The sequence below is a fragment of the Anser brachyrhynchus genome (genome assembly GCF_964034855.1).
Source record: "Anser brachyrhynchus genome assembly, chromosome: 5".
Classification (NCBI taxonomy): domain Eukaryota; kingdom Metazoa; phylum Chordata; class Aves; order Anseriformes; family Anatidae; genus Anser; species Anser brachyrhynchus.
Window position 1 is genome coordinate 55,294,847 of NC_137699.1, and position 24,463 is coordinate 55,319,309.

General features: G+C 41.9%; 1 protein-coding gene across 3 annotated transcripts in view; it reads right to left on the bottom strand.

The window, feature by feature from the left end:
* Window positions 1-3,881: 3,881 nt before the first annotated feature.
* Window positions 3,882-24,463, bottom strand: part of CDC42BPB (CDC42 binding protein kinase beta) — a 95,527-nt gene continuing 74,945 nt past the window's right edge. For all 3 annotated transcript variants that reach the window (XM_080593978.1, XM_080593980.1, XM_080593979.1), the window contains 13 exons: window positions 23,589-23,725; window positions 22,865-23,004; window positions 21,235-21,316; window positions 17,754-17,970; window positions 17,309-17,371; window positions 13,212-13,808; window positions 9,982-10,079; window positions 9,800-9,884; window positions 9,537-9,657; window positions 9,328-9,445; window positions 8,082-8,190; window positions 7,919-7,989; window positions 3,882-5,636 (listed from right to left, as the gene is read on the bottom strand). In XM_080593978.1, the coding sequence (XP_080450104.1) occupies window positions 5,505-5,636; window positions 7,919-7,989; window positions 8,082-8,190; window positions 9,328-9,445; window positions 9,537-9,657; window positions 9,800-9,884; window positions 9,982-10,079; window positions 13,212-13,808; window positions 17,309-17,371; window positions 17,754-17,970; window positions 21,235-21,316; window positions 22,865-23,004; window positions 23,589-23,725 (1,970 nt within the window). In that variant the 3' untranslated portion in view covers window positions 3,882-5,504. The remainder of the gene's footprint in view (window positions 5,637-7,918; window positions 7,990-8,081; window positions 8,191-9,327; window positions 9,446-9,536; window positions 9,658-9,799; window positions 9,885-9,981; window positions 10,080-13,211; window positions 13,809-17,308; window positions 17,372-17,753; window positions 17,971-21,234; window positions 21,317-22,864; window positions 23,005-23,588; window positions 23,726-24,463) is intronic.

Consider the following 24,463-nt stretch of genomic DNA (forward strand, 5'->3'; position numbering starts at 1 on the left):
TGGGTTTTTCCCCAGCTGAGGTCAGTGCAGCGCTGCACCAGGCAGCCCCTTGCCCCTGCCCTGTTCTGCAGGGACTAGGGACCGTCCCAAGGCAGCCCCCCTGGCCTTGCTGTTTTGGGGCCCCCTCACTCCAGCATCTCAAGGGCTTTTGGTGGCTGCATCTCCCGGGACGTGAGCTGAAGGTGAGCGGCAGGCGCCCCAGTGGCCATGCACTAGGGAGGGAAGCGACAACCCAGCAGCCATAGGGAGCGCTGCACAAGATGGTGGCGGGGGCATTTTAACTCCGTGTCCTGCCGGTGCCTGCGGGAATCCCGACAGGAGCCCTGGGCAGGCGTTCACAGCGAGGTGGCAGGGTCTCAGAGATGCCACAGAACGGAAATTGTGCAGGGCTCTGCCCTCAGCACAGACCTGCGCCCCTTCGGCCCTCTGTTTTTGGGCGCATGGATTTGCTACTTGCCAGGCTTCATTCTTAAAACGCATTAGCAGCTCGAGGTCACTTACAACAGAGGCTTTAATTAAAGCAGAGATCAATTTTTGTCAGTGCGCGAGCCGAGCACATCCTGTACTTTTCCTTCAGGAGAGACGTCCGCGTGCTCGCGCGGAATCGCTGCGGGGAGGGGGAGCTCTGCAGAGCACGAAGCGCCGCTCGCGCTGCCACGCCGGGGGCCAGCGGGGCTGCAAAGCCAGGTGTTGTCACGACTCGTCGTCCTCCGCACCGGCACACGCACGCAGCCCCGGCGGGGGAACGCAGAGGCTTCGGTATGTGGGAGTCCCTCCTGGGACCCTGCATACACACGGAATTTAATTTGCAGGCATCTTCGGCCGCCAGCGCCTTAGGTCCGTGGTTTCTGCTGCCGAGGCTGTGCGCCGCACAGCTGAGTACCTGACGGCTTTGTTGTGCTCAGTCCTGAGAGGCCGGGTCCCCGCTGTGACATGTTAATGCAGAACGCATTAGTGGTAGTGGTGGGAGCTCACGAGTCGTTGGTCCCCGGGGTTTTAGAAGAAAAAGCAGCTCGCACAGTGCTGACGGACACCAACTCGTCTGGCTGTGCCCACCTCTGGTTTGCTGCAGGAGCCCCCAAAAGCTGTGCAGCTCTGGGTTCAGGCGCTGGTTCTCAAGATGTCATAGAGCACGCAAACAGTCCAGACCCAATGCACTGTTTTAATTTTATTATTTTATTTTATTTAGTAGGGGGTAGCAGCAGCTAAAGGGGTGTGATTTGGCACCCCTGGAGGGAAGGAGCAGGCGAAGCTGCCGTGGCCGGCAGCGCGATGGACATCTCTCATCAGCATTCAGGGGTCTTCCTGCTCTTCCTCCCAGGAATACAGAGCAGGGGCTGCGTAAGGGACTGGGAAGCAGGCGGTGCCGCAAAAACCTGGGGGCTTCGGCTGTGGTAAACCGACCAATAAAGCTGCCTCCCCCGTGCTGTCAGGTGACAAAAAAAAGTGCTGCGTCTTATTGGGGAGCAGGGAAAATATTTACTGCAAGGCCGGGGAAGGGCTGATTTCTGAGTTCGTGTTCCTCCCCTGGCTGGCTGCAGCACTGCAGCTGCCGTTTGTGGAGCACGTCCCGCGGTGCTCCACGCTGTCCTCAGCTCACCCCGCCGGCACGGGCAGGCCGAGCATCCCTCACAACCAGCACATCGCCATCGTCCCGCGGCCGTCACGCAGCGGCGGCTGCTCCTGCTGTCACCCCAGGGCCCCACGAACACCTGCAGCAGGTTGGCACACCGAGGCGGCGCCGCGCTGCCGGCTCTGAGCACAAGGCCGTGGGGCAGGAGCTCTCCGGCCTTCGGAAAAGGGCTGCTCCGTGCTGGGAGCCGCGTGCTGCCTCCTGCACGGCAGCCGGCACCGAGCCCGAGCTTTTGGCTGCGAGGCAAAGAGCAAGAGGGTGCTGCACAGGGAGGCGAGGGGAAAGGGAGAGGGGAGCCACGTTTATGGGTACATGAGCAGACAGGAGAAAGTGGACCAGGAGACCACCTCTACACAAGGCCAGACCCAGGCAGGTGAGCGCTACTTTCTGACTCAAGAACACCAGCTCTTTCTTTCTTTGCTCCTGAAAACAGGCTAAACTCAGCACCAGCACAGGGCGTGGGGTCACACCGTGACACCTTCCCCTAACTTACTTGCTTGGCTCTCCTCAGGGTGCAGTTCAGTTCCCACGCTCTTCCCTTCCCTCCAAGGCTTCCCTGCTTCCCAGCGCTGTAGGCTGCCGCTGCCAGCTCTCAAAGATTTCTGTGCGCCTGATTCCTGCCAGGGCTGCCCGACCTGGCTCTGAGGAAAGCAGCGAGATGTTCGCTTCCCTGCTGAAGTCCCCTCCCTGTGACTTAGCTGTGCGAGGCACGCAGCACGCAAACACCAAGTGTTTACAAACACACACCCCAGCAGATTGCACCCATTTAGGAAGCTGTTTGCTCTCAGCACAGCTGTGCTGTAGAGGTGTTGGCAGGTTCGTTTAGCTCCGGGTTGCAAGTGACACCAGAAGGTGTGCCAAAAGACACAGCCTCGTGTGTCAAGGGCCTGTGCTAGAAGTGACCAAAGTGTCCTGGTGAGGGCCAGGTCCGTCACCGCCTCCAGCAGGACCTGATGTAATGCCGCCGGGAAACTGGAATTGGCAGAGGAACAGGCAGAGACCGAATTATCCTCATTCCTTGCATAACTGAATTCCTTACTTGTGATACCAAGACTGGCAGCCTCCAGGGAGAAGAAAGTGCACCGTCAGAGGAACGTTTCAGATCGAGTCTTGAATTTCCACGTTACTAAAAGTTCTCCTGAGGGCTCAGGAGGACTCTTAAGGTAACCAGAACCAGGAGCCCTGAGGGAACGGGAGATGTGAAAAGGGCTGTGGTGGGGGCCTCAGAGAGGAATCTGCTCAGACAGATTTGAGGGGAAAAAAAAAAAAGAATAATGTATTCATACTGAGCAATTCATTTATTTTTCTAGAAACGTTCTCCTGCTTAAATTATAACCAAGCCCTGGCACTGCTGAGTGCTATGATTTAATACTCCCATAATTAAAGACTTTGTTGTCATCTGAAGTCCTCACTGTGCGGAGAAAAATCAGCTCAAGAGCAGTAGAAACGTTTTTTAAAAGTCAAAGGCTGATTAGCATGAATGCTTGTGGGAAGGCTTCTGGCACACAGACCTCGAGCCTGCTGCCAGCTCTCCCCCCACCTCCCCGGAGCAAAGTGCCAGCACCGCTTCCCCAGCCAACGGGCCCGCCGGCCTTGCCCAGGTCTGGCCAACAAGGAGCAGCGATGTCCGAAATATTCGGCTAGGCCTTCTCTGTGCACCTGAAGTAAGATGGGTGACACCAAGAGTCCGTCCAGGAGGCACCTGGGCAGCCTGTAAGGGGAAGGGGACACTCACCCAGGTCACACTAGGGGAGATGTTGGCTCTGATCTAGCTGCAGTGAGCTCCACAGTGCTCAATTATAGAGCACGCGGGGAGCTTCCCAAACCCTCTGTGTTGTGTGTGGGGCACCGTTTGTACATCAGTCCTTGAAATGTTCCGAAGTGCTGCTCTGGGATCCTGCAGCCTCCTCACTGTGCTTTGGCCGTAAGGAAATAATGACCTGAATCACTGAAAATGAATCAACAGGGCCACTGCCTTGATGAAATGGCAACTCCAGCACAAACTGGGGGCACGATTTCAACACTGCAATCCTCCAAAAGGCCTGCCATTGCTCCTGAACATGTGTTTGCATGCAGAAACACACTTTTCTTGTAGGAGAGGAAGAATCCATTCAGGAATGGAGCTTCAAGGTATTTTTCAGTTCAGAAACTTTCATAAAACTTTCACGTAGAGGAAGCAAACTTACCACAAGACGACAGCAAGTGCCAGTGGGGCTGTTTTCAGATGTCAAGACAGACGACTATGAACTTTAAAACCTCCCTCTTCTGCTTTATTGACAGGTAAATTGTTCAAAAATGTTCTCACAATTCAATAATTACAAAGACTTAGACTTACATTAAAAAAGTAAAAACCAGAAAACCCCCAAAGCAGTAGTGTCCAGCTCTAACTGAGCCCCTTTATCAATAATCTGAGAAAAAGAGCAAGTACTGTCGAACACTTAACGTAACAGGATTAAATGTTGACTAGAACACTCAGTTTAAACTAAAGATAAGTGCACGTCCTATACAGTGTTTCAGAAAAGAACATTAGCCATTGGTATATCATTAGCCCATTTAAACCAAATTTTAAATAAGTGACATCCAACTGTCATAAAATTGGCACAGAAGGCACACTAGTGTGACAATGACAAACTGGATATGCCAGCCACTGAATTAATTACAAGCTTTTAATGAAACATGGTCACAAACCTTTGATTACTAAATGTATAATACATGGAAGCATGAGATTAAATATACACGCAAAACATCACCACTGCACGTGGGCCATAGCAAAATATACAGGAGTGTGTTGTGCATTTTTCTACATGATCAATACTTGATTAATAATCATGGGGTCTTCATGCAGGTGAGGATACAATTAATGAGAAAAGCAGCACCCCCAGTTACACATCCTTCACATTCCACTTTGGTAACCAATAAACAGACTGACGTTTTAGTGTGATAGAGTCCCTTAGGTCAAGCAGACTTCAAGGGCAGTGTGTCCGCAAGAAGGCTTGCTAGCTAAACAATGTAGTGCGTCCTTACACCAAAAAAACAAGAGAAACAACTTCTCAGGAGGAGATAGGCAGGAACTAGGAGTAAAATTTTCTTCACAGCAGTAATTACCAATATTTTAAAAGCCCTGACTAATGGCTGACTGATGAGGACTAAAAAGCAGGGTGTGGGTAAAAGATAACTGGTAGTAGTCCTATGTACAAGACTAAAAAGTCGGTAGAAAGGTAGAAAGACTGTTATGCAGCTGAATATGTAATGGCTAAATGAATTAAAAGGCCACAAAACTATAACCAGCTTTTATTGGACTTCCTGGTGATTCTTACCGATGTTGGGAACAACCTACAGCTTCCTAGCATTCTCCTTAAGATTTACGAAACCAGCTGTTATGGGAAAAAGGGAAAAGTGTATTTTTTCTGAGGATGTAACTAGACCTGCTCGCATTTCCTATTCAGAGGTCCAAACTGTGTCTAAAAGGATTTCCTGCTAATGAGACATTACATCATTCTATAGAAAAATAATATTCCTGATATTGTAGCAACATTATCAGTATCTCTCTCTATTTCTTTTTCAGCATAAGAATAAGACTATTTACTGGTGGCCTTAAATGCTCCTATGCAATACAACTGTGTCACAGCTGTGCAGAAAGGAATCAACCGTAACAGTGAACAATTCTGCATAAAAAGCTTGATCGCTATTTAGTAAAGAATTTTCTTCATTTCAATAGTTTGTATCTACAATCTGGATATATAATTATTCTTGTACAACACTAGAGATTCAGTGTCAGTCTTGGCACTAGCATCTGAGACAGCTTTGCCCTGCTCTTGAATGCTCCATGGAGTAGTAGATGGTCGAAGCCAGAACGGTGAGAGCTGTAGTGTTATGCATCACAAGTTGACTGGTCCAGTCCGTCTAACGTCAGCTGATTCCTATGAGGAGAGTTGGGACTTGGGGGACCACTTGGATTTGAGCTGTTGGATGGAGTAGAGTGTTTGGTGGAGTCTGAATCAGGCTGTTAACGAGAAACATTAAAAAATTACACTTCTTTAAAATCAATTCCTTACACTCAAAAGCTTTCAAAGCACTCGAAAAATTAGGGAGAGCAAGGCCTACAAAGCAGCACACATTATATTCATTTCATAGCTAAACACTAATGCAAATACTTTCATTATCTTCAACGGGTCTTAGTGCAGTCTTGAAGGTGACCTTCTGACCTAACACGAATTATGGCAAAGTATGTGGGAATTGTTAAAATCCAGGCTCCTCTACTTCAGCCACTGCAAAACATGCAAAAGAACTTCTTCACGGTGAGGGTGACGGAGCACTGGGACGGGCTGCCCAGGCAGGTTGTGGAGTCTCCTTCTCTGGAGATACTCAAGGCCCTTCTGGACGCCTACCTGGGCAGCCTGCTCTAAGGAACCTGCTTTGGCAGGGGGGTTGGACCCGATGATCTCTTGAGGTCCCTTCCAACCCCTACAGTTCTGTGATTCTGTGAAAACTTTCCTGATAGAACGCATCCATCTGTGCATTGTTAGTTTGCGTTTACCAGCCTGATTTTTTCAAGCAATTTTTATAGCAAAGGAGTACATTTGTCTGCCCATATAGACGTGTAAACAATTACAGTCAAATCATCTTCAGCTTGGTGAGAAGGAAGGAAGCAAGCACACAAACTGTTTACAAAACAGTACCAGCAACAAAGGCAAGCATGTGCAGTGCCTGACAAAAGAGTGAAGGTTGCCAAATATCAGGCTGGAGATCCAGAAACAGAATATACTTACTGGAGCTGCCCTACGTCAATATCTAACAAAGGCACTCTATCCACTGTTATTTTCCCAGCATTAGATTGGATGTTGGATATTTGCCTTCACAGGCTGGTCTCACTTCAACAACATGGCTGGCAAGTTTCCCACTATTTTGAGGAGTTACAACACTGAGCAGTGAACAAATTCACAGCTTACGCACAGGAAAAAACGGTACCACTACAGCAAGTTATTTTTTAAAAAGGAAACATATATACAGCAAATATACTGAAAGGCAACATCCTACAAGAACGCTGCTTACAAGGTTTTGCACGCCTCAAGCAATAGTAAGACCATTTATAACGAGATTATCTTAACACGAACCAGCTCATGCTATGACCAAGTCACAAACCATTGGGAAAAGCAGTATAAACTAGAAGTTGGTATTAGATCCTCCAAGTTATAGACTACTATTTTTGAAATTTAAGATGTCCCAAGAAATTTTAAGGTTTACTAAAAAAGAAAATGTAAAAAACCTTTCCATCTACCACTGCTGGTGCCTACAAACAGCGATTAGAATGCAAAATGTAACAGACTTTGGGAAGGATGCCACAGAACAACAAAATCAACTGACAGGGTCTGTCATAAGCACCTTTGAAAATCAAGAGAGTTTTAAAAATGCCCATATTTAGAGATTCCCATTTTAACATGCTTGCTTTAATGGTGAAAAGCGTTCTTTTAATGCTCTGACAAAGGAAGTCAGAGCGTGGCTCAGAAGTCTGGGCAAACACTTTGACTTGGGATGTATGAAGGCATTCTGTAAAGGTCTGGTGTCAGGAAAAGGCTAGGTAGCCACACTTCCAGAACATTACAGAGGGCTGTAGTTGGGCACCAAAGAACACTAAAAAAAAGGAAGATCTTGATCCAGGAGTTTGCCAGTGTTACTTCCTAACACTTATCTTGCACAGACAGTACTTAAACAAAGCTTACAAGAAGCTACACCCACGATAAACCAAGGGGAAAAACATCATACAGATTTAGGGACACCAGCTCTGTGCAGCCAGAACATCTTCAGGCTGCTGACTACCAACCAGCGCACACTTTCACACTTGCTAAAAACAGATTACGTAATATTTTAAAATATTATTCCTTTTCAAGTTACAAGACAAAAAGTCTTCCTTAAGGGAGCACAGAAAACCATTTAACGAGTGGTATTACTTTCCCATTCTATGCTAATAGCCCAGAGAACATTTCTAGGAGCTTCGAGGACATTTTATCAATTAGTCAAAATTGCCTTGTCTACAAAGCTTAATACAGGACACAATACATCTTAAAATATCACCATAAAAAGATTTTTTCACAGCTTTGCTTTAGTGCTGGCTTATCTAGCATAAAATCAGCTATTACATGCTGGAGAAAACATTTGCAGAGGGAATATATCTCCATAAAGAACACAGTCTTCCTGAAGTATTTTCTGAGCTATTTAATTTATTGGGAGAAGAAAATCTACAGCAACAGGATATTGTCAGTCTCCATTTAATAAAAGCTACGTTACCTCTTTGTCAAACTCCTGGTCAGGATCGGACATGCTTCGGGAAGGCATGGCTCCTCCCACATCACTGCCACCTGCAGAGAAAGGAGCAAAAATGGCAGTTTTACATCTCCTGTTGAAGCCACCAATTACAGCCTAGAGCTGACAAGATTGCTCCCAGCCTTACTTGATGAGGGCCAAGAAATATAGGTTTTGCTTCTCTGCTGCTGCTGCTGCCGTGAGAGGTTGGCTGTAGATGGACATGGTTTTTCGTCCTGTGCAGCGGGTAAGACACTCTACAGACGAAATGAAACACCTTGTTAGCCAACAACCAAAGCTATCCAACTAGGGGCTGTTACTCATAAAAACTCTACTGTGCGTTTGATGCTATTACAACCCAGTATTGGCAGAAAAAACTCTGAACTTACTTGACTACATCCACATATTTTCAGAAACAGACACAAACCCTGAGAAAGACAGAGAAAGAACTAAGCCCCGCAGCAGCCACTGGACACTCCTCCCACCTGCTGGAGACAGGAGCCACCGGAACCTGTCAGCCAGCAAACCCTGGCACGAAGGGGCAGTGACCGTGCCAATAGCTCTGCTTTCCTTCCTCCTCCTGCTGAAAGATGAATGCATTATCCTCATCAGAGCTAGCCGAGGAGGACAAGAAAAAGCCTGACTAGCAGCTATAAAATGAAAGGTACACAGCATAAAAGCGTACCTTTGCACCTTCCTCTTGTGGATTTAGCTCTCAAATAGCTCACAAAATGCTCTATTTGTTAAATGCAAACCAAAAACTAATGCTATAAAATGCCACGGCTTACACGTGTTTTGGTTGTCTTCCAAAGCATTCACCCCCCTCCTTGTTTTTCTTCTAGAATTGTCCAAGTGCCACAAGCACACCATCCAGTTTCTAACAGTGTGCAGCTACTCCTACCCTCACTAAGGAAGCGGGGGAGGGACAGGAAGAGGAAGAAAGCAGAGGGAAGCCTTGCAGTGAGGAATGGTGACTCCGGAGAAGGATATCAGCAGGGACAGGGCTCGTGAAAGATGTGCTCAAAGCCTGTTGGAGGTGATACCAGACCAGAATGCCGAGAGGATGAGAGGGGAGGAAATTCACTCTGTTATTTTAAGATGACAAACAAGAAAAAGGAAGGAGGAGAGACTGATTATTTATAAAACGACTAATAAGTTCCTGGCAGCGATATCTGTTTCTTTCGGTGTCTCATTCTTAAGTTAGCTAATAGCATCTCTCTGCACAGGAATTAGAAACATCTAAAGGATACATAAGGAAGGTTTACCCTTCTCAAAATGATTAGAAGAATTTGGTACACAGATTAATACTTGAACCCTACACAGCTCATTTTTGTATTTTTTCCCGAGCAATTACAAATGCACATACATCTCCCACCCCTTCAAACGTGCATTACCAGTGGGAGATCCATGAGAACCTGCATTCCATCTCCTGGTCCCATATGTGCCACGTGGTTGAAATTCGTTGGGTTAGAAATCATCTTTGACCTTAACTCAGGGTCTCTAAGCATTTCCCTAAAAGGGCAGAGTGATTTTTACTATTAGCACTCCCAATCTTTGCATGTCATCATATACAACCTGTTATACACGAAGACTGAATTCTTACCGCCTCTGTTGTAATCGCTCTTCCTCGGGAACCTTAAATACAAATCTTCTTTTGCTCCTGGTTCGAAGCATTTGCTTTTTGCTATTGTCAGACGTTTCTGGTACACTGAGAACAGCTCCAGCTGTAATATCACAAAGCAATTTTATATACTTAGAGTCATGTTGATCCAGAAGTATCCCAGTTTCATCTCATGCAAAGGTGACGTTGCTTAAAATTATCCAGACGGATGGATTTTCCCACTTCTCCCCTTGCTCAGTACTCACCTGCAAACTTGTTCTTGAAATATATAAGTCTCGGTGGCTCGCAGTTCAGGAGGTTCAGAGTGCCGTCCACGTTTAACGGCCTGATCTGTTTCGAGGAAGGAGGCAGAAAGTTATCTCCAGCCTAGCATACACTGCGAAGAAACATCTCGTTTAAAGTTCTGTATTCACAGGAAAGTACTTACCCTTCGCAGTCCAATAGTCTGAACCCATTCCATAGTGTTAACATCAAATACATCAACACCGTACTCGCTATACACTGTTACATATGAGGAATTGCAACCTGCATAGATTAAAAACAAACAGAAAACCCTAATGTGGTTTCAGAAGTCCATACCTGACATGTATTTACACAAATTTTAACAGTCAAAAGTTTCCACTATTTGTGAGATACATTTTAAAAACATCATTCTTTTTCTCAGGCCCACTTTCGAACAGTTATTTTTGCAATAACAGCTTTGCTAACAACAACCGCCAGCATCACAGGAAGATTTAAGTTTGACCCTTGCAGTATTTTTAATCTTCAAATTATGATTTCATGAAATTGCAGAATGCCATCTGAAGTTTTCAGATGCATATATATTTGTTACGTGGTAGGATAGAGGCCAGATTTTCTATAGAGGCAGATTACTTCATTTCGGAAGCAACAAACTAACCATACATCTGCTGTGCGCAGGGGAAAAGAGGGTCACCATCTGTGAGGTGGGTCATGAAGTCATGATGCAGTTCTATTCTGAACTTCCTTCCTCTTTTGCTAACAATTATCTAGCTTTAGATATTCATGTATGAGTTGCTTTCATCAGGTTAACATAAAAATGTCACAATGCTTAAAGCTCACACTCCATGTCTTTTTTTTTTTTTTTTTAAGCATAAAAGGCATCCGCAGACAAGTTTACTTTAGGTCAAACAAAAGCAGAGATCCCTACAGCTTCATATCAAATGCTTTTGCTCATGTAATGACCGTGTCCTGATATAAAGAACAGTTACTAGGAATTTATGGGACTTAGTAGAGAAAAGATATACCAAGAGCTGCTTCAATAAACAAAGGGAAAATAACCCAAATAGGACACAGCGCATCTGAGAATCTCCTTACAAGAACTGAAATGATGTTTTAGTGCTGCTTTTAAAACTCATTCACAGAAGTTTTTGAACAGCTATCACATATATGTATCCCAGAAGGGACTTAGGGTCAGCTGCTCGCTATATGGGGCGACGGGTGGCTTGGATGTCCAAAAAAAAGGTAGACCACAGAGCATCCGATGGAAACACCTGCCTGGCCAGCTCGCATCCAAGGCCAGCGGGCAGCCCGCCGCCGGTAGGCTTGACCAGTCCTCAGCTGGTTCCCAGCGAGACCTGGCACCTCCTGACCGCACTGGGCTGCAGCTTCGAGACCTGAGCTGGCGCTGAGCATTTGTGCTGCACCACCCTCCAGCTAACAAGCCCCGCGCGCCTAAACCCAGCACATTTAGCTGGCTGCCCAAAAGAACGGAGCCGACTGGGCTAACACAGACCTCAGCCTCCCCTAACACGTGACCGAATGCCCTACAGCCACGTTCTCCAGCACATCCTGAAAGCTCTCTACAACACGGTCCTTTTGTTACAGCAGAAGCTGCAGCAAGGAAAGAACTGCCGCCACTCTGATGAGCTGATGGGACAGTTTAAAATAAATAAAATTTATTATTATTATTCGTATTTATTATTGTGCTTTCAGCACAAGAAAGATGTGGAGCTGTTAGAGCGAGTCCAGAGGAGGGCTACAAAGACGACCAGAGGGCTGGAGCCCCTCTCCTATGAAGCAAGGCTGATGTTCAGCTGGGGATGTTCAGCCTGGAGAAGAGAGGGCTTCGGGGAGACCTAGCTGTAACCTTTTGGTACTTAAAGGGGGCTTATAAAAAAAGACCGAGGAGGACCCTTTACTCTGGTAGATAATGGTAGAACAAGGGAGAATGGTCTTAAACTAAAAGAGGGGAGATTTAGATTGAAGAATTTCTTCCTGTTGTCCACTGTAAGGGCGGTGAGGCACTGGCACAGGCTGCCCAGAGAAGCTGTGGGTGCCCCATCCCTGGAGGTGTTCAAGGCCAGGCTGGATGGGGCCTTGGCCAACCTGATCTAGTGCGTGGCATCCCTACCCACGGCAGGGGGTTGGAGTTAGATGATCTATAAGGCCGCTTCCAACCCGAGCAATTCTGTGATTAAAGAATCACCATCACTAGTGACAGACACCAGAACTGAAGAAGGAGGACAAGGCTGATGAAAAGGGAAATAATCCAGTTTCCTTTGGCAGTGGACAACGTTGCTACTTCTATTTAAAAAAAAACAACACCCTAGGCCAATGCCACTTGGGACTGTGCATACAAGAATGCTATAAAATAGTTTACAGTAAGACCAGCTTCTAATAATAACAGACAAAACAATTAACTAGCACAGCTAGTCTGCTGAAATACAAAAAACTGTAAAGCTGATAAAGGAAAAGGAAACATTAGCTTTGGCTAATGGTGTTTTAAAGTAAATCTGCAACTGCATTGTTTCCTTGGGCCTTCGCTTCAGACTTCTGTACAGAACTAGGTCAGAGTAAAGCAAGCAAACAATTTCAGTTCAAGACAATTAAAATTAAACAAACTGCTATTTGGACCTGACCTAATCAAACCAATGAACACCTAATTGCTCTGTGTACTATTTAAACAAAAAGATATTTCTTGCCTTCAATCATCCCATACCACTTTAATTATTATTTGTGCTCCAAACAGAAAGCTGGGTTTTATCATGACCTGCCTCTGACTACTGAGAAATGTTCCACATGTGCTTCTGTCCTGACTAGCTGATAAACCAATGCTCCTGAAAAGAACAGAGCAGGTGAAAAATTACCCTTCACTTGCCTATATTATTTTTGGAAATTCTCCCCCCTCAAAATACAACAAAAAAAAAGAAAATTGCAACCAGCTGCCACAAGCAGTATCTTCACCTCCTGTTTTGTTATCCTTACGAACATTTAGAGTCGCAGTCACATTTGATCTATCAACTTTCTATTATACTTTGAATACAGGACACAGAAGACGTCCTAAAGACGACTAAACATTTATGCTTTCTAGAGCAAAAACCTTTACAGAATTTCACAGAAGCAGCAGTCTTACACTGCCCTGCATCCAGGACTATTCTCTGTAAAAGTTATTTTGCATGCCATTATTAGTTCTTCTGTGTCCAGTACCAAGACAGAGCTCGTTTTCTTGCAGCTTCCAGGATCTCAGCCCAAGAGACTGCCAAGTCCAAAGCTACCATCAGGATACGTGTCCCGTTAACTCAAAACTTAAACTGTAGGTATTTAAAGACAAACCAAAGCAAAATAGAATACATGCTGATTATTTTTAGACAAGTAAAGCAGCAACAGGGATATGGCAACAGAAAAACATATACATACTACAGGCAACAGGAGTTGCAGGCCACATTAGTTCCTGCATGCGTGACCTTCGACCTTGCGAATCGACGTATACTCCCATATGGCTGAAGCAAAGCAGGTATTCCTCATTACTGAGCTCCACAGCACAAAGGGCATCAAAAGACTGCTGTGAGAGGAACATAAGCGAGGGGTCATTAGGATTTACCAGGTTTATAGATTGTCCATCTCCCTGGATGGTCAACAGAGAGAACCCAGACTGGTAGCCAACACAGAGCTTGTCCTTGAACACTGCCATCCACTGTACAGTTCCTGGAGCCTGAATTTCACTGAATTTTTTGTGGAAAGGTTTAGTTCTGTGAATTTCATAGCAAAAAACCTGTCGCTTGATAGCCACAAACAAACAAGTTGCAGAACTCTTCTTTAGTGTTCCAGTTGTAATCAATTGGCAGCCTTTAGTTTCCGCAAGCTTGATGTCGAAGTTTCCTTCTGATCCGTCCAGAGAGGCCCAGGGGTAGAGGTGAACGTGATGGTTCCGACCACAGATGAGGATGATGATTTTCTCTTTGGGAGCAAGCTCGATCTGGTACACCTTCTTACAGTCAGCAGCTCGGACTATCACTGCAAAGGAAACGAGAAACAATAAAACTATCAGGCCTGGAAATACCGCACCATTACGCACTGCTGCCTGAAAACAAATCTAAACAGAGACACACAACAGATAAGAAAGAGCACTTATTATACACATTTGATGCTCTGTTGTTAATTCTCAGAACAAACATTGAACGAAAGTGTTCCTGTAACTCTCTTTATTGATATACAGTCTCAGTAACACTTTGCAGGAAAAGGCTGCTTAAAATATAGGAAAATTTCAGAAAAAGTATATATCTGTACTGTCTACTCATTGCAAGGCAGTACATCTTCTGGAACTGGTTCCACATTCAGGAAAAACATCAGTGTCTTGAGTAAATTAGGGAGTAAAACTAAATTAGCAGAACACAAACAGAAGAAATATAAAGTATTGAATGGTGAGACCTTGGGATACAGAATGCTGTAGTGTTGGCAAATGCCTCATCCAAATACAAAAGCCATACAGTTATCGGTGTTAAATACCTATAGGGAAAGGCAAAAAATGCGTGTGCTGCAGAAAGGACAAGCAATAAACTGTAGCAAGAAAGGTTTAGGACAGGCACTAGGAAAAGCTTTCTCACCATCGAGACTGGTTAGGTTACCTTTTGGGGCTGGGGAGTTTTCATTGTTTGCACACTTTAAGATTGGGTTAGTAGCATCTAAGGGGGTTGGGTACAACTTGTTCTGCTTTTGGGATCACAGGTCTATCGTCATATTCAAGAAAGCAGTGAGCATTTCATGGGGTACAAACAGAACAGAAAAAAATCCAAACTACGAAGCATACTACATAACATGCCTAAGTCAATTATATCAAAGTATCACTTTTATTCTTCTGTTAGCTGAATGAATTCAAAATCTTTGTGAGCGGTAATAAAAAATAAATATTAATTGGAAACTATTTCCATTTTTTTCCCAGTATTAGTCGAGTAGCCTAGCTGAATTACTGAATTCTGTAAATTTACAGCAAGGCTTCGGCTGTTTAGATTACAAACCCTCATGCTGTGTGGCTTCCCCCCACACTTGCACAAACAGATATGTCTGAAGAAATGCTCTATGAAATAACCCACTGCTGGAACTTTGCCATGGAGAAAGTTCTTTTTCCCTAGTTCAAACTCCAACTTACAGTTTAGATTATTTGTCAAAAGCTAAGTGATATCCTGACCAAAGACCTTCGATATAAGCAGCTGGCAGTTAATTAACACTGAAAATTTCAATCGCTATAACCGGACGAAGATACTACTATTTATAAAAATGCCATTACAGGCAGGAACTGGCCACAGAAAACTCATGGAAAACAGCTTTTAACTTAAAAACAAAATCGGCAATTCATATTTACATATGGCATGGTGATGCGGATAATTGTTTCTTTATGAAATGACCTTTCAAATTAAATGTATACTTTTCTTTTGTGCAAGAAGCTAGACTGGAATCTCTGGAATTACTTGCATCTTAAGTTATGTTTATATCTAAGTACTTACAGAATGGTGACCACTGGAAATTTACTCAAAGGAATGGCATTTATTACTGCTAAAAAGAATTTCAAATATCTGTTGTCTCCATGTGCAAAGCAGTTTCTCCTAGAATTGGGCAATGGCTTATTCTAAGCAAGAGGAAGCAATAACAGTTTGCCTTTTTGCCTCAAAACCACATCTCTGGCTTTTTTTTTAGTTCATTTTATTTTGAAAGTCAAGTAAGACTTTAGAAACCCATATTCACTGCTGTATTTCACATTGAAATGCAAGTTTTCACATGACCGCAAGCCAAACTAAATTGCATCGAAAAAGGAAAATCACATTCTTCCATCAAGTCAAAATGTAAAGAACTATGTTTTTGGGGATTTGAAAGACAATGATTAAAAACAGTCAAAGGGATATTTCAGAAGTTTCACAGTCATTTTTCCAGAGCTGCAAAGTTTTCATTTTACAAATCTGTATCACCAACCTCACCATCATTAACTCCCAGAAGGTTAAAGATAACAGAAGAACCTAAGATCAGAGGCTATAAATATAGGTGAAGAAAGCATTAGGCGTTTTGTTAGAGACAATCCTACCAGTTAGCCAAGGCTGTTTAAGTTCTTATATCACTAAAAGCAAGGATTTAGAGTACTGTCTGAATTTAGAATGTGTCAGCAATCACAAGGAAGTATGGATATCACAAGGTATGTTTGGCTGCTTTTGAAGGCAAAGAGAAAGAAATAACAAATATTTCCAATGGTAACTTAGAAGAAGATAGATAGCATAGCAGTAGATTGATTTAAATCTGCATTGCTTGTTAGAAATATAACTTCTATATATTCAGTTTGACTCAAATAGTTTGTTCGTTTTATACTGCAGTAAGAAGTCACTGAGTGTCTTGTTTTGTTAAGAAAATGCACTGCAAAATTAACCAGACATTCTTTACTTTTCCAAATTTAAAATCACATTTTATGTGGATTAACACCTAACCATCCCCATGCTCATTTGTTAGTAGTCCTCTTCGCTTTCCGCACCATACCAAGGCATGTCTCCCAGTTATCTGTGTTTGTGCTCAGTATATCAGGCTAAAGGGAAAAACGCTTCCCTTACTCCCTATCCGTGATTCTTGGTAATTCAGTGTTGGAGGGGTAAGCCTGTGCTGACCAGTGACTAAGCAGCATTCACTCCACTGTGGCAACTGGAACACATCTGTGTGAATTTCTGGAATGGACATGGCAAGCCTTCAGATAAAACAGGCAAAAAGTGATACTGTTTTTTTCCCAAAGTAGAGGGCAGTCTATTAAGAACAGAAAGGAAAAGAGCAGGTTCAGCAAGAAGCATGTGGTGAGGGAACAAAATGGATCATGGAAAGACATGCAAGGAATTTACTTTGACCATCACTGGTCAGAAACATAGTGTGAGCAGTTGTCAAATTTCTAGCTGGAAGAAAGAGATGATACACAGTGGCTTTAATGAATCATAGAATGGTTTGGGTTGGAAGGGACCTTAAAGATCGTCTACTTCCAACCCCCCTTCCATGGGCACGGATAACATCTTGTAATGGCCAAAGTCTTAAACTCTCTTGGGTTGCTTGCACTAACTGCTTAGCTTCTACGTCATGTCAGTTTAAGCTGTCTGATAGTGCACATTAGGACAAGTTTCCAAACCAAACTTCTCTCACTCGATTCAAATTCTATTTAGTAAGTGACTGATAATTCACTGTCCATCAACTGCTGCTGTGTGCTCTGAGTATTGAAGCATTTCACTACCTGCTGTGGAAACACAGTTAAGGTGAGAATGTGTCAGAATATTACCACTAACCTGTCTCTTTAACTTCAGCCAGTCAACTGAATATAATGATAATGACCAAATTAGTGTTTATATCTCACATTCACTTTTGATTCTCATCAATTAACTCAGTGCTTAATACTTACCGTACTTGAAGGGCTGTTGTGTAACCTATATTAAAACTGCACTAAAAGTTATGGAGCTCATTATTCTGTATATAATTACTGCATGCATTATGGCCTAACTTACCGTCACGGGTCACCTCTATCACATACAGTCCTTCTTCTGAACCAATTGCTATTCTATCTCGATCTAAATGAGGAAAAGGGGGAAAAAGGCTATTAATTCAGCTATATTTAATCATATCTTTAAAGTAGACTGCTTTGTTTGAACAGCTGGAAACATTTATGGACAAAGATTTTCAACAGCAAATCAATTTTGCTTTAGTTTATGTAGTCTGTCAGAAGTATGCTGTACAAGATATATACTGCTAAAACAATCTGTTCAGCAATCACTATTTACCCCCAAGTGGATGGAAAAATTTGAATAATCAGTGCAAGATTAGCACTTTTCCCCATACCTCCCTATGAAAGTATTCAGCTGAGGAATTCAAGGTATCAGTGCTCTAATTACAGAAGCCCACCTAAAAGCTTCAGCTACTCTCACACACTTATAAAAGTTAAGACAAACATACCTACAATAGCAGCAGCTAAACTTGCTTTAATAAGAGGCAGTGTACTGTCATAGGCTTCTTGTGGAATATGCACGACCTGGTTTTTCAGTCTGTTTTTGTGCAGGATAGACTGCAACCCTTCTAGGATTCCAACCCACTTTCTTTTCTCATTCTCATTTTCTGTCAGGATCAGTAGAGAACAAGACTTTGATGGCAAACCTAAGAGAGAAGCTGTCACCTTTAAACAGACAAAGAAAAATTAATAACAGTAATGAGTCCTTTTTGTCATTATTATATACTTCATACATAAATTGATACATAAACTTTGTCACTATTACTCTGACCTATATGGTAACTGCTTGGTCAGTATTATTTGCTTCCCAGAACCATGCAAGTAAAGTACACTTATAACAATGCCATAATGTACCTAAGCAATATGCAGCCCAGCACATACCTAACATGGCCACAGCACTTTGAAAAAATACACAAGCTTCAGTGGTTTTGTTTAAAAACACTCAGTCTTGCTTAATCATTCTGAACCCTAAAATACAGGCAAGGAATTCTACATTCCTTTACCACATCGACCAACGGATGCAAGCAAAAGGCTCCTTCCTTCTCTGAAATGGACTTTTAGATGCATACCATTTGTCCCATACCCTTTCCCCATCATCTTTTAATAACTTATCAAACATGAAACACATGCTTTCTGAGTCAGAGGCATTTAAACCCAATGACATTGTTATGATCAGTTCTAGATTTTGATTTTGCCATTTAATTTTCAAAATACTTATCCAGAGACAAGTATTCAAGTATTTACCGTCCTTAAAGGCTGTGAAGGAAAACATACTTTTTCTCAGAACGAAGTACTGCACAAGTACTTCATTCTCAGTATTTCAGAAGTACCAAGTTAAACAAAAATCACCATGGCTTCACCTAATTTTCAGGGAAACCATCCTATAGATCTCTAAGCAGAATTTATCCTGAATATGAGAACTATCCAGGAACTTTCTGTTGAAGAAAGTACGCACTTACTCATTCTTAATATTAGTTTTGTGTCTGTTATGAAGACATCATATGAACTGTGAGAGCATGGAACTATGCTTTCAGTCACAAAGAGGGCATCAGCCAGTACCAGTCCTCACAACAGACTTGTAGAATAACAATGGTTAAACAGAAAAAAAGCAGCAAAAGATTAAAAAGAGCCAAACAGAAGGTTATGCATACACGGAATAAAACACCTCTGGCCTACATGCCTTGATGAGAAAATTCAAAAAAACACGGATGATGTGGTAGAGCTAGGTAACATACACCTCCTGGAAGAGTAGATTAAGCAAGAACATTCACTGTAAAGAAAATCATCCGAAAGCACGCTTGGGATAATTGGATGTCAAAGACAGAACTCCAAAAGTAAGGTAAAAGTGAAGAGCAGTAGGTAAAGAAATGACTAGTTTGCATTTGCTCAACAGCTTGATGAACATGCAAACTGTACACATTTGTTTAAGTACAGTTCAGGCTATTTTAAAGATGGACGTAGACATAGTGGACAATATTTCTAAATTTGAAGAAAAAACAACCCACACCAGACTTAGCTAGGATTTCTCTTTGAAATACCGTCATGTAACACTCCTCAATTTTTTCAAGGTGGCATCTTTCATGCAGTCAAATGTAAAAAATAGAAGTTACCCCTAGCATTATTCATGATACAAAAATCCAGTAGCTGCTCTGTAACTCAAGTCTTCTCAACTCAAGCCACTAACTTATAAAAGAACTCCACTAGAGACACTATTATTTAAGTTATAAAATTCTTGATGATGGAAGGCACTTCTACTGCAATGTCTGGATGCTGGGATGGCCTAGCATCTAGCTTTAAAACCAGTTACCAAGGACAGATGGTTGGAGTTTGAGATGTGTTCTTTCTCTTCTTGATTTCGTGGGGGGTTAGAGGTGGCAATATTTTATTGCTTGGCAGCAATCTGTTATTTTTTTTTGGGTTGTCCACCAACAGAAAACAAAAGTCTGTGTTTCTGGTGAGCCACCAATATCACCGTGTCTCACATGAAATAATATTCTATGACATTTTGTCTGATGCAAGTCTAAGAGACATAATGTTTAGGGTGAATTAAATGAAATTAAGAAAACGTGTCTCTCTTGCAGTAGGTATCAATGGTTTTCAGTTGTAGGAATTCCCTCTTTTGAAGGCAATAAAACTGAGAAAAGAGGTGGACATTGTCAGCATCTTCTCCGGTCTCTGTCAACAGGATATCTAAATTGATACATATCCTGCATATCCAGCAGGCTTTTAGTTAATTCCTCAAATCTCTCTAGTAGGAGATAATCTGATCAAACTCCAGAGACATTTCATCATGTCCATCCACACAAGTATTCTTATACAGGGACTACTTGACAAAAGCTTTTTAGCTGGAATGATATTTAAGAAAAAGTACAAGCAGAAAATAGAGCAGCAAGTCAGGCAAGCTAAGCTGTATGGAAACCTTTTTCTTAAAATGATTGCACTGTTCTGCAATTTGAAAAGACAGCAGGCAGACATGAATAAAAACAGAACATTTAGAAACTAGGAAAAGGAAGGTACAAGTGGTTGTAAACTAAAGGATGAAAAATCCACTGCAGAAAGTATTTGTGCAAAAAAAAAAAAGGCCAAAAAAAAAGCAAAACCACTGTAGCATTCAAGTAGCCAAGATATTTCCTAAATAAAACTCTACAGGACCAAGTAACTGGCTTGCATGTTCCTCTGATTGGATTCCAAATGACTGAGGTTTAGAGATGCTGAAAACAGTGAGAGTTTCTGTACTCAAATGCAAGGGATTATAGATATTGGCTATTAACATACTTTTCCCTATATTTTAAGATTCCAGACTGAGTATAATTCACATACAAATTAGAAAAAAGTTCCTGTTGTTTAAAAATAAATATAGCATTCAGAGTGAATGTACGTCAACAATTAGTTTATCTAAGTGAATTCTTTCCTCTTATTTTAGTACTTCCCTACTATACTTAAAAATGAAATTAAAGAAAAAAGTTTTGGATTTTTTTTTTAATATAATACATTGTAAAATAAAATCAGCAAGCACTACCCAGCTTCAGCCTACTTTGTTACAACATCAATTCCCAAAGCTAGAGTCCCTCAAATCTAATAAGAAAAAAAACAGGATCCAGTAATACCAATGGAATATGATACATGAATATACTAAAGCAACTGAATTATAATTAAGTAAAAAGAAACGATGTCAAACTTTATACACAAGGAAGTACTAAAAGCAGAACTTTGTTCTTTGCAATTCAGTTATAATAGGAGTATCATGTTGTTTTGTACACATTCCTATACATCCTTATACTTCTGCAATCAGGAAAATCAGAATTTGCATAACTTAATAAACATTAAATGTGTTCACTATAAAAAGAGAATACTTCATACTTCACTATAAAAAGAGAATACTGGTGTTTAATTTGTATTGTCTTTAATAGTAAAAATTGATAGCCATACCCTGAATATACAAGGGATGTCTTTACGAGTTGCATGTATTACATCTGACGCGAGGACAGAGCTGACGCAAAAATCTTCATCTCTAGTAAGAAAGAGAACAAGAGAATCACATATATGCACCCACTAACAATATTCAGCAAAATCTAACTGGCATCACAACCGTTTCAATGGGATGCAATTTCTTAACACTGCACAGAGGTCACAACTGGGAGCACTGCTTTGTTATGCTATAACTGTCCTCAACCTAAACAACTTGCAAGCTTTAGTTAGGATTCTACAACATTCAGTACATGTAACTCAGTCCACCTGAAGTGAAGTGGGCTGGCCTTGGGTAGTTTTGGTTTACAAACCACACCTACTCTACAATTAGCAGCAAGAATATTGCTTTTCCAGCCCAGCAGACACATTAGAAATGAATAATTCATACCTCAATGTGTAGCAAGAGAGGGGCCTTTGGAAAAAAAGAAAAATCACATAAAAAGCTCTTGGCAACATAATTATAGTTTGTGGGATTCAAATAAGGATTTTCAAAACAGCTAGATTTTATTCTCTATTACAGTAAAATAAACAGACAACAGAACAACTTCTGCATTTCAGAGTGCTCCACCCCAGAGAGCCTGTCTACACAAGCCTTTTTAAAGTGCCAAGACCAAGTTGATCACCATAATTGCCAATTTTATTGTAAAGATGACACTAATGGCTGAAACTTGCCCATGCTAGAATTCCTAGTCATGGTAGTTAGCATCTGTTAAAACATCTAAGAACCTTCAGAAGACAGCCTCAAAGAGGCAGCTACAATGAACAGATAAAGCACAGGACAGTTGGTATAATATCTGGCTGAGTCGCTTCAAGCAATGTACTGATGTGAATGCTGTTATTTTCAATAGATCCACACTTCTGCTCCTGCCGCCAGCATGTCAGAGAACTGATGCTGACAGTTCTCAGAGAATAAACATGAGAACAGAACAGCAGTACTGGTGCAACCCCATGGTACTGCTGTCTGGAAAAAAAAATAAAAATCAATGTGCTTATGAATGTAAACTTTATAATCAGAGACAGTGTGTTGTAATACAAGGTAATATACTTAATATTTCCATAAATTAAAATTTAAAAACTTTGTTACTCTGATGAATGAAAGCCTCAGATCTTTTGTAGGCAGTGTTACAAATGGCTCACCATGAAAAAATGACTCCTGTGAGAAGGCGGGGTCAAAGCCACTTGCATTATAAATTAATTGATGCTTTCTGCAGGCTGCTTCAGCTTTTCTAATGTTCATGAAATTACTGACTATGGGACGATCTGTGACTCACTGTTTAGGTCTGAGTGCAGGGGAAGAACCAATCCACCAAAGCCTATTTGTTTTCCATTTGGAAATATGGAATTCTAGGAGGAAGCATGCTAATACTGTAAGTATTAGTGCCTGTACAAGTGACTTCTTATAAAGCACTTAAGTGACTTACTGTTGCTGAGCCAATTCTTTCAGCCTAAATTTAGCTGGCATCTATACCCAGAACACAGAGTTTTCTCAGACCAGAGCTCCATGATCCAAAAGTTTATTGCATACCAAAGATAAATATTCTTGTAAGAGAAAAAATAAAGAGGGTTTCTACCCTATCAGAAAAATACAAACCTGAGATCCAGGACTTGACTTGCAACAACTCCAGGCTGGGTGGATTTTCCTTCAGGCACATCATATAAGAAGAGTTTACAGTCACAGACAACTGCATAAGCCCTCTGCCACCCCTTCTTAACTCCTGTAGGCTTTGGAACCTGTGTATAAATAAATAATAAATAGCTACTTGTTTATTAAAGTTAAGCACATGCAGTAGACACAGAAAACAGGGACATTTCAAAAAGCCAATATTTTGATCAATGGAAGCTGAACACATTTTACTTGCCCTTCAAAATGGAGTGAAAAACATCAAATAATCAAGCAATCGTTTTTTTCCCCTTAAGCTCAAACATCCTCTGTTACAGTTTAATAAATATATTATGTAGCTTTAGGATAAACAATGTGGCCTGTGTATTACACAAATGCCAAAATTGTAGGGCAGTTTAGCTTTTATGTTATGTTTACATCAACTATGACAGAAATTTTTCCTTAAAATTCCTCCTCCCTACACCCCCCGGGACTTAGGAACAGGTTAGCTACTAACCTTTAGCTCCTGTAGTAAAATCAACTGTTTTTTTCCACATCTAATGCAACTAATGTTAAATAAGTTACAAAGATGGCACATAAAGCCTTAAGGCTTTAGCCCAGTTTAGGAGATATGTTTAAATATACTTCAGAGGTTCCAAGCTGCGTAAGTGAAGTGTGGTATTGTTCTCTTCCCCAAGACCAAAAAGGCTATTACCTTGACATAACCTTTATAGGCAGTTCCTATTCCTCTTTGCACATCTACTCCAAGAGGCCTTTTGGCTTGCTCAGGGGGTATAGGGCAGACCTGAGGCGCGCTATCCTTGCAGGAAACATGGCATGCAAATGAACACACTAAGTACAAAAGAGAAAATCCACAGTGAAACGCATGTATGAGTGAATCATAACAGGAGATTAACATAGTCTACCCTTACAAGCAGCAAATTAATTAATTACACTGAAATTGCCAGTCAAACATAGCAGGAACCCACTATGCTAAAGGAGTGAACACACCTAGATATTGTAGGAGACGCTCCAAGGTGCTTTTATTTTCCCTTTTAAACCTGATACTTCCTTGGGCAGAAAGTGACTTCGCACCCCAATGTCACTTATAAAAGCATTTTCCAGAAGGAAAAGGAGTTGGTTAGCATCAGTGGTGCTAAGAAGCAATCGACCCAGTTGCAGAAGAGAATATATATTAATAAAGGAGGAATAAAAATGATTGAACAGTGGTAAGAGACAAGATAAACATAGTAGGTGTTTAACTGGATATAAGTATGCAAGAGAGTCTACTCATACAAAAATAAAGTAAAACTAAACTGACAAACAATAGAAATCATTAAAGAATTAAACAGGCAACAGCCTTGAATGCATACCAAAGAAAAAACCAAGGGGCAACAACTAAAATACTGTATGATGAAAGGGGCATATATACATTTCAGAGTTCAAATGAGGAGCAAATGTACGCTATACTAATCTTGCATCCTTTCTTGCCATTGACACCACTTTGTGCTACACCAGCAAGGGACAACGGACTCCTGTCTATACAGTACCTCACCTGGAAGGACTACATAAAAAAAGCCCAGCACATAT